Genomic DNA, 10,765 nt, shown 5'->3' on the forward strand with positions numbered 1-10,765 from the left:
GAAACGCAGCTCCCCGGCCCCCCCCCCCCCCCAGCCACTTCCCTGCCTTTCTGTCTCCTGCACTGCTCCAGTACCACACGGCTTCTGGCTGCATAGCCAGACCAGGGAGCATGGGCAGTGCCAGTGTCCCGGGGGTGTGTGCGTGTTCGTAGGGCAAGTCCCACACACACTCCCTCTTACATACACATGCACCCACATGCCCTTCGCACTGCCATACACGCAGACCCCCATACCCACACCCCCTCACACATCCCAGCCACCCTCCCCCACTGCAAACCCCATACCCACCCACACATCCAGACACACACACACCCACATGCTCTCTCACCCCACACCCACACCTATCCACCTGCCACAGACACACCCACACCCTCCCCCACAAACCTGTACCCACTCCCCCCCACAATATTTAAGACTTCATTTTAAACTATTGTGCAATCCCCTTTATGTACACTATGCACTACACAAACACATGCAAACCAGGACAAAAATATTTTTTGTAATCAAATTAATGAATGTTTTAGATGTTTGCTTTCTAGAATATACTGTGGTATTTTTCTGGTTCCAAGATGGCAAAACCCTTTGCTGAAAGGAGTACTTTTGGGGGCAACGGGAGGAACTTCTGGTGGCAAAGGTCAGGGGGGTTAGGGAGCAGGACTTCCAGTCAGAACTTGACAATCAGGGGGCAGGGCTACGCATACAGTTCTCAACAGCTTGCCAAAACTGGGTAAGTGGCCCTCCATCTGAAATAACTGTCTGCCCATGGTCTAGATCGACTGCAAAGGTGTTTTCCCTTTCATATCTTAATGCAATCATGGAAGCAAGTTAACATTTAAGAACACGGGATTCAGATTGTAAATCATCTTGTAAAAGCTTTGGCTGAGACTCTCCTAAAAAGGTTTCTCAATTGTATGAGGATGAAACGAAAACAACTTTTTCTCAGGGAATTATCTTCCATTACAAGGTGGTGACATGAGCAAGGTAGGCATAATGGTAACAGGTAGTCAAGAACTAGAGAAAAATGTTATACAAGAACCCTATATCTCTAAAAGCATGTTATGCAATATTTAAATGGTTTAACCACATCCATTATTTCTTACCTTATCAGCACACATAGATACTTTAATGTCTTGCTGGGAGATTTCAAAGTGCCGTATATTGAAAACATAGTTGCCAGCCAGTTTCAAAATGTCAGCCGAGATATATTCCAATACAGCCACAATATAGAGAGAGACATGATAATCTACCTTATAGCCTAGAACTTCCTGCAAATTAAGAACAGTAAAGCCGTATTTATTCCTGAGTGTTATCCACTGTTTAAGTGTCATAATTGAAGAGCCATACCTTTAAACATTTCACCAAAATGTATCTTTGCTGTGAATGACCAACTAACTTGTAGATGCAAGAGGTAGGACACAGAAGAAAGCAGGACTCAAGTCAAGTCAACAACGTTCAAAAAGTAGATGCTTTGGAAACCTCGCGCATCTTGTCATGCAACAAGCATGAAAACTTTTGAAAATAATAATCACCTTCCCCTTAAAAATACACATGCAGGCTGGGAATTTTCAAGGCAACCTTATTAAAAAAAAGTTTAGGCACTCAATTTCTACTGAAAGAAAGAGTCCATTCGAACTGTTTGTGTGTTTAAAATGTTAGCATGAATCTAAGATTCCAGCACATTCACTGCCCACAGATGGGCACTGAAGGGAGGGGAACAAACCAAAAAAAGGATTCATAATAGTCATAATACTTAACATTATTTTTAATGCAAAATGCATCTCTTTCATAGCAGAAGAATCCCATTTAGAAAGTTAACAGCATTAAGTATCCAGATGTATATGGTCATTTCAAAGTTAAGCACAAGTTAGAAGGCAAAAGCAAAACCCAAATATTTCTGCTACTTGACTTTGCTGAGGTACAGGACATGGGAGACCAATCATAGGAACTCTGACTTAAATATTTCCTTAGAAGTGATATGCACCTGTAGCCAACTGGTACAGTAACTTTGATACACACACACACACACCCACACCCACACCCCCACACACACCATGTTCATAGCACATTTTTGCATTTAAAATACATTCAAGTAGAGATTCCCAACACAAATTTCTAGAAGGGCAAAGTTTTAGGAAAAGTAAGGGGGGGGGGGAAAAATGAGCAGCACCTTTTGGTTCTATCCCTAACTCTAGAACACATCTAGCTTCCTCAAGGAAAATAAGCATTTCCCCAAACTGAAGCGGTAACTGCATCAGCACCAGCAGTACCGGCTATTTTGTTAGCGTGTGGCCCTTATACACAAGGCTAATTCCTCAGTCTTAACCAGAGTTTTATTTTACTCTGATCTACCTACATCAGAAATGCTTCCCAACCCCCGCTATTGTTTAATAGCTTTATTCTAATGTAGACTTAGAAATCAATGCAAGTATTGAAATGATAGTTCCAAAAGGTCTGCTACCACTTAACAGTATAAAATAAGGATGCCAGAGTCAAGGTACATTGCTTTCCTTTTCTCAAAGCTAGACATTTGGGGACTGAATTAAATACCTAAACCTCTTTTCTACTGGAATATGCAATGCTACATTCAGCTATGACTATGGCTGCACTGATATGAAACCTAGCAGTGCTGCTTTGCTATCAAAACAGCACTAAAATAGCATTGTGCAATCAGATCTTTGAGAGGCCGTTACCTCCATGCTAAATGTAAAAGGATTCTTTTTTTAAACTTTCCTGCAAGCCTTGCATAGTCAACCTGGAATTTGAGTATCTAGTTTGCTATTCCCTCTTGCACACTAAAAATATATGTTTTACAGTCCAGCCTGGGTCTTCTATTACGCACTACAAACGCACAAGTTTTAAACGATGGCCTCAGTGAATCCACGTGGAACTAACTGGAAATCAGTAAACGTTTCTATCAGTTATGTACAAGCAATACTGTCCCTCACCGCAGGGGCCTTGATCTAGCCCCCACCTCTTCCCTCCTCCACGGACTGACCTGCTGGGCTGGGACATGTGCGTGCATGTATGCAGGCACTCGGCCCCCCACCCCAGCCTCGGGTCAACTCCAAGAGGCTCCAAGAACTACCGCAAAAGGCTCCGAGATCTACCGGTGGATCAAGATCCACTGGTTGGTGACCACTGGTCTAGAACAAGAGAAGTTTAATTTCATGCTTTTTACTGATACATTAATGGTATACTAAGATGGCTTGCTTTACTCTTCCAGTCAATAATCAGAAACCAATTTGGATTTGTCTATTCTTTTCTACAACGGCTTACACACACAAAAAAGATACTACATGGAAAATGCCAGACCTTGTTGCAGTAACCCCCTCCCCAACAAAACTAGTCCTCAGGTGCTTATTTAAACTACCTTTAATAAGGGATGTATTTTGTCCGCAGGCAGCAGGAGAGGGTTTCTTCGTTTTCGTTTCTCTATAGCAGACTGTGCATCAGCAATAGCCCACTTGTCTATTGGGTGTGGAAATGTCTTTTGAACTCGCTCCTGTCCAAACACAAGAAATGCAAGTTGATTAAACAGTTAGGACATGGAAGACTGTGAAACAGGCAATCTGCTTTCCCTCTTTGTCTTCATCCTGCTGTTGCCCCTCACTCCCGCTCACTCAATGCTCAGTTTTACTTCTCTTATGTACTTCTCTTATGCAAATCCTCACCGAAGACTGGAGCAGCCTGCTTCTTCAATGAACCAGCCAAATAGTTCCTGCTCTCTCTTTGTATAATACTGGAACCTCGAGGCCCTACTGCATTAGGCACTGAACAAACATTGTAAGAGAAGACATCAAGGAGCTTGTGGTCTAAATGAGTAAGACAAAGGGATATTTATTCCACTTTACTGATGGTGAACTACAGCACAAGAATTAACACAGAGTCTCCGAGAGAACTGGAAAACCTGAGCCCAGGATCTTCCAGATCTTTAACAAAGGATAAATCCTTCCTCACAGTTTTCTATTGAGGCATGAAACTCAGGGTGAGGAAAGTTCATATTCTAATTTTGGTTGTACCCTTTCTTCTTACATGGCATTGGACAAACTCCTTATGTTACCTCCCAGTTCCAGTACAAGTAAAATTAAGATTTTCTGTTTTGCAGAACTGAAAATGCAAGTGAGCCACTTTTCCAAGTAGAACCACAATTCTAGTGGCCCTGCTCCTTTCTCAGAAGGCCCCGTGAGTAGCAGAGGGCAGTTGCTCTTCTTTCCCAAAGATGCTGAAGTGCAAAGCTGCAAAGTTCGACTATGTTATACTGAGGTTGCTGAGGAAAAGGTGGCCTGGGATGAGGGGTGGCACCCAGCTCCACTTTTCATCAGTCATCTCACCTGAATGGAATATTTTGCTGGTTTTCCAGGCAAACTGAGGTCTAGACAGGGGGTAGATGGCTTAAATTCAAGCCAGAGGAACTCTCCAAAGATGGATGAGTTGTGTCCCCTTGATAAAGGACTTTTGCCTATGTTTTCCACGTGTTTTCCATGATTTCCAAGTGTTTTCCATGTTTTCCTGCTAGATCCAGAGTTATTTTAAGTGGTCATGGAGCAATGACAGTTAACAGTCCACACCAGGCAAACAGATTGTGACTTTTCCTTCTAGATCTGAACCTCAGCTTTGTGGCCTTTAGATCTGAATGTATGCAATGAACTCCATTTGGGACTTGAGAGCTACTTGGGATATGCAGGCGACAGGGAATGCAACCATCCATTGCCTTGTCAGTTCATCTCACAGGGAGAAAGGCATCTGTGATTGGACTGCCCTGGCTTTAAACTGTTCTTAACAACAAGCTGAAAGTCTTGCATCTAATTTATTACCCTTTTTATATTTTGGATTTGTAGTACCTTAGACCCTAACTCAGCAAATGCTTGTGCAGTGCCTGAGTTCATATAAAAACAGTTTCACTTACTTAAATGGGGTGACTCTGGCATGTAAATGCTTGCATGAAAGACTTTAGAGAGCACTGATGCGATGCTTTCTCCAGACAGCAGAGGCAGAGCCAACAATTTTCAGATACTTAAACCTCCAAGGTCCAGGAGTACAGGAATCTCCATGAATACCATGTTGACTCAGACCTATGTCTCCTACTGGTCTAGTTGTGCAGGGCGTCTTTACATGTGCTCCGGGCTGGAGGAGGGGGTGCTTTAATTGGGAGCCACTCTAATTAAAGCATCCACAATGTCTTGTGTATTCAGTATCCTGTGCTCCAAAATGGCAGTGGGGGTGCTTTAACTAAAGCTCGTTGAACAAGCTTTAGTTAAAGCGCCCCCACCATCATTTTGAAGCACAGGGACACTGAATACACGTGATGCCAAGGATGTTGGAGCGTGCTAATTAGCACACTCCTGCAGACTCAACTAATTGAGTTTGCTCCGACACATTCTAATTAGAACGTGTAGAAGCCGGCATGTGTATAGGTCCCCACAGAGTCTTGGTGGACCTTCATGAAGTATATCAGTTTTTAGAAACCTACAGTTACTCTTTAGGCATACGTCCTTATTTTTAATTAAACAGTCACTAGTTAGGTCATATTGCTAATGTTTTAAGAATATTATTGCTTCACTACTTTATGAACACAAACTATATTTAAAAATATAAGAAACTAAATCCTATGTTTTGTGACATTTCTAAGCTTGGTGTACACAGTCACAGTATTTACAGAAGATTAGCATTTGTTGCCTCCGAGAAAGTGCAGTCATTTGGGAAACCTGTTAATACATGATGTTTCTTCCTCATATCAGTGATGGGACATGCATATAATACTTTAGCTCACACAGCATTTCATGGCACATAAATATACCCAATGAAAGATTAAGACATACACACCCAAATGCTTATTTCATCATCTCTTTTGATTCAGAAGCTGGAAGTTACAGACCTGGTGAGTAGATGATGATTTCTGAGAGGACTAGGTATTATTCTATATTCTGAAGGGCTTAAGAGCTTGGGGTCTGAAGACTGAATATGGAACTGTTCATCTCTACATAGAGTTCAATCCAAACTCTGTTGGTTTTAACAAGCATTAGAAGGCTATTCTAACAAGAGTTAGAAGGCTATTAACAGGCGACCACAAAATAAGTTTACTTCGATCGAGTTATATCATAAACTTTATACACCAACAAGATAGCAACATATTATAAAACAAAAGTTAACTACTAGTTCATTTACTCAATATCAAACAACAGACTTAAAATCACAACGTCTAGTAAGAATCCCCCACCAGACCTCCATTAGTATAAGCAAGCATGCTTTATGTTTTTTAAGTATCCACAAAGACATTTTCATGACAAATCTGTAAAATGTCAGAGGAGGCCTTCGCTTGTGGCTGGCAGAAAGTGCACAGTATTGAATTACTGCTCTACAAAGCAAGCCACGCTAGGTTTTTTTTTACATTACAAACTATAGCACTATTAAACTTTGTTTCTGAAGACAAAGCACTGACTAATGCCTTTGAAAATTGGAATTAGTAGGCTCATCTATTTACATGTATTTAGGTGTATGCTGAGCTGGCATTATAAAAAAATATTAGCGTTTGTCCTGCCCAGAACAGTCATTCTGCAAGCAAATGCCTATCCTCCAAGCATTACGGTTAAAACAGCTTTGCCACGCTTACCTCTACATCTTGGACAGTCCGTGGCTGGGCAATGCATAGCTTGTTTAGCAGTTGAAGTATCAGCTCTTCAATATAAGAGAGGGAATCTTCTTTTGCTGAAAGGTTGGGATGGACTTGCTGCTGAACCTGCACAAAAGGAATATTGTTTTACTCAGTCAACATCGTAACAAAAATATATATTATGCCTGTCCCCAGGGAGAGCAGGAAGCTTTCCTAGATGATACAAGCAAAGGTATCAACTCCTGAAGAGTCAACTTGTTCATTAAGTGAAATGCGGAGCGGTGACAGCCCTTATGGCTGCAAAGAAACTTTGGAAAGCCGAGTCAAATATGCTGCTGCTACAGATGTCTTGCAGCAAGGGAATACCTATGGAGTAAATTCCTCTCAATGCCACCAGACAAGATTCTTTGCGTAAATCCGATACCTTTTATTAGACCAACTCAAATTGTTGGAAAAGTTCTTCTTAGCAAACTTTTGGGCACAAAAACTGAATGAGTGAAGGAATACTTTTAACTGCTTCCATCCGGAAGTGCTGATTAACTGATGTGACAGGTCTATAAAAACAATTGAGACTGGAGGAAGAGACCGGCAGAGCTGGGGTGTGGATCTGGTGGGGAATAGACAGCAGGGAACTGATGGATTTGGTGGGGAATAGAGTTAATGACCCACACCTAAAACAGAAGAGAAAGAGAAAAGTGCACAGGGGGAAGGAGGGAGGCAGGGAGGGAGCCAGGAAGACTGTATTTAAACGGTGGAAGAGGAAAGCTCTGTTAGGGAGCCTGGCATTAATGGCATCCAGCTTGAAATGCAGGTTGTCAGGGAGCGGTGGTGAAAAGCACAGACCACATGACACTTGGTGGGCTGCGATGTAGCTCCCCATAGTTAGGGACCTACTTAAATTGCAAAAAACGGGCAGTTTCCATGAACACGGTGAAAAACACCATTTCTGCAATTTCGCATGGAATGGCCGGGGAAAAAAAAAAAAAACCCAACTAAAAATAAAGTCGTGGCCACTACAGCCTGGCCTTGCACTTGCCAGGGAAGAGGGTGGGAGTTGCCAGCATGGAGTGGAGCAGCCAAGATGGCAGCCGGCCCCTCCGCCCTCCATTGCCGATTTGGCGGAGAGCTGGTTGTAGTGTGGCCCTGCCCCTCTCCTCCAATCAGCAGCGAGGGGCAGGGCTGCATGAAGGCCAACCCTCTACCAATCACATGAGGGGTGGGGCTGCGTGAAGCCCTCTGCGCCAATTGGCAGCAAGGGGCAGGGCCACTAGGGGCCCTGGGCCAATCAGTGGCGGACGGGGAGGTGTGATGCAGTAGGGGGCAAGGCTCACTGTCAACGTGGCAGCCAGCACCGCAATCAGCCTGTGAAATCACCTACCTGCCACCTCAATTTGGGTAGGTCCCTGGCATAGTGAAGAAACTGAAAACTGTGATTCCCATAATGTCGCATCACTAATACTTACTTCCATCACACAGGTACTTTACCATCCCCCACAAAAGAACATGTCCTTACTAACAAAAGAGTTAAGGAAAAAGGTCCTGGGATGACAGAAGCCTGGATTCTAGGCTCAGCTCTACCAAAAACTTCTGGGATCACCTCGTGCAATTAACTTATCCTTCTTATACCTCAGCATACTCAAATCCATACATCCTGACTTCACGGGAGCATAATGGAGCGGATTAGCAACATTGGGTCCGAGCAAAACAACAATAGAAAACGCTTTGCAAATGTGTACTTAGTGTTGCAGGCTTTCAATGATGCCTGGAGCTTCTCATGATCTTCCTGAACGCAAGAATTTAATTCACAAAATAACAGAAAATAAGGAAATGTAGAAATAAGGTCCCTCCAGCATAACTATTAAAAGAGCATTAGAGAAACCACAAATGCAGTATAACTGGGAAATAAATGCCATTTCCCACACAATGCCTCCTTATGTGCTCATCCCCAGAGATGCCGTGACCGGGAGATAAAACGAGAGAGTGCAGCTCCCCTTCTTCCCTGAAGAGCAGACAGAGAGCTCCCTCCACTGCCTGCCTCAGTGGCAATAGCTCCTCCACCTTCCCATGGGGGGATACTGAGTTTCAGGCCCCACGTAAACCTGACCACAAGAGGCTGCAGCCACTTACAATTCTTGACAAGTCAAACAGATGCTAGATAACACCACTGGGGCCTTTCTACTTCTGTCACCCCCAATTCATTGTCTGTTCAAGTATACTATACCAGCAGAAAGAGTTTCCACTCTGGCAAAAACATCTTGTTTACTTGCAATCTTAAATCCATTCACACAAGTTATTTAAAGGGTAGGGCAAAAAGACATCTGTTCAAATACACCATATGCAGTCTTCACCTGTCGCAGGAGTCAGGTTGTACCCAAGGGGCTCCCCGGGCAAGAACGGATCAAGGTACCCTGGTTATGAGTGAACACCTAAGGCCAGGTTTGCTGGATCAGCTCCATCCATCTGATTAAACTGCTGATGGCAACCAAACCTGACCCTCCTAGATTCTTAACCAGCCCATCTCTGAAACACTCTCCTGAATTGGGTTTCAGGCAACACTTCAAAGGAGTCGAGAAATCCTTCCCCAACCAATCAGTCCTGGATTTAGGCTTCAACTACCCTACAGCTTACAGCCTTCACAATATGAGGGGCCTCTAAATAAGAAAAAACACCTGGACATTTTCATTCGAATGTGACAAAAATATACATATATATGGCTCCACAGTTATTATTCATATCGAGTGCATACATTTGTACAGAAATAACAATAATTCACCTTAAAGTTTCATGAAAATCAATTTTTGTGGATTTTGTGGATTATTTTTATCATATGGGGCCTCTTAAACTGGACATAGTTTAGGGCCTCAGCACGTCATAATCTGGCACTGCAACCAACACCAGATGCAAGGGAAGAAGCAAAGGCAGGGCCACGAAGTTGACAGAAAACTAGAAATGTTCCAGCCGGACTGTCACATGAACGCAGGATGGGAAAACCCTGGTCACCAGCCTCTCCTCCTTCAGCAGTCTGGACAGGAGCTCTGCCATCCCCAATAAGGCAGAGGCTAAGACCCAGCCTTTTAATGCACTCTGGGCCGATGCACTTACAGTCCACCGGTTTTAATGATGACGAGTTAGAGGTTTTGGTGCCGGACCTGGCCTATGGGAGTAGCTGGTATGGGGGTGGGGGTTACGCTGGCAGGGACTAAGCTACAAATGAATCTTGGTACTCAATGGCCTTTGACAATGCAGCCTTGAACTCTGAGGCTTCACAGAACTGTAGAATCCCAGCTCTTCTAAAAAGTCACATTTCCAGGACCTCTCGCCCTTTTTTTCCTCCTCATTGGACTTCTGTTTTGTTCATATCTTTCTTGAAGTGTAGCGCCCAAATCTGGCCACAGGACTCAAGGGGAGGCCTCTCAATGCTGAATAGAGGGGGGAAATCACTTCCCGCGACTGGTCTGCGATGCTCTAGTTAATACCCAATTGGAATGCTGCTGGCTCTTTTTTTTTTTGAAGCAAGTGTGCATTGTTAGCTTACACTCAGCTGATGGGCCACTGTAGCCCAAGGTCCTTTTCTGTATTTGTCCTCAGTCTGAAGTGCTCCAGGCTAACCTCAAGGCAGGAACATCCTAGGCCAGTGTTCGTCTTACCTGCTCTTAAAAACTTTCAAGGACGGACACCCCACAACCTCTCTGGGTAACTGGTTTCAATGCTCAACTGCCCTCATAGTGAGAAAGTTCTTCCTAATTTCCAAACTAAGTTTCCCTTGCTGCCATTTAAGACCGTTGCTCCTTGCCCTGTCTCCTGGCAGCTACATAGAGCAGTGTAGGGGGGTCCAGGCTGTGGCACAAGCAGCCTCCATGTGTAGCACGTGGCAGACTGGAGAGGGGCAGGTGGCACAGGGCAGACGGGGCAGGAAGCAGAAAGCAGAGCAGCAGATTGGGCAGGAAAAGCATATCAGAGTGGCATTCAGGGAAGGTGCCGGGCTAATTTGTGGCACCTCTGCCAAAAAAAAGTTGGCCTCCAGTGACATAGTTGATCACGGGGTGGGCAAAATATGGCCCGCGGGCCGGATCTGGCCCTCCAAGCACTTCCCTCTGGCCCGTGGAGCCCCTTCAAAACCCATATAATGGCGGCTGCCTCTATAAAAGCCTCCAG

General features: G+C 44.1%; 1 protein-coding gene across 1 annotated transcript in view; it reads right to left on the minus strand.

Annotated features, from left to right (window-relative positions):
- SOS2 (SOS Ras/Rho guanine nucleotide exchange factor 2) overlaps positions 1-6,745 on the minus strand; it is a gene marked incomplete at its 5' end in the record, with an annotated part of 57,639 nt that extends 50,894 nt beyond the window's left edge. The window contains 3 exon segments of the mRNA XM_025203496.1: positions 1,101-1,265; positions 3,371-3,502; positions 6,611-6,745. Of these exon segments, the coding sequence (XP_025059281.1) occupies positions 1,101-1,265; positions 3,371-3,502; positions 6,611-6,745 (432 nt within the window).
- Positions 6,746-10,765: the final 4,020 nt, after the last annotated feature.

Source organism: Alligator sinensis, unplaced genomic scaffold (genome assembly GCF_000455745.1).
Source record: "Alligator sinensis unplaced genomic scaffold, ASM45574v1 scaffold50_1, whole genome shotgun sequence".
NCBI lineage: Eukaryota > Metazoa > Chordata > Crocodylia > Alligatoridae > Alligator > Alligator sinensis.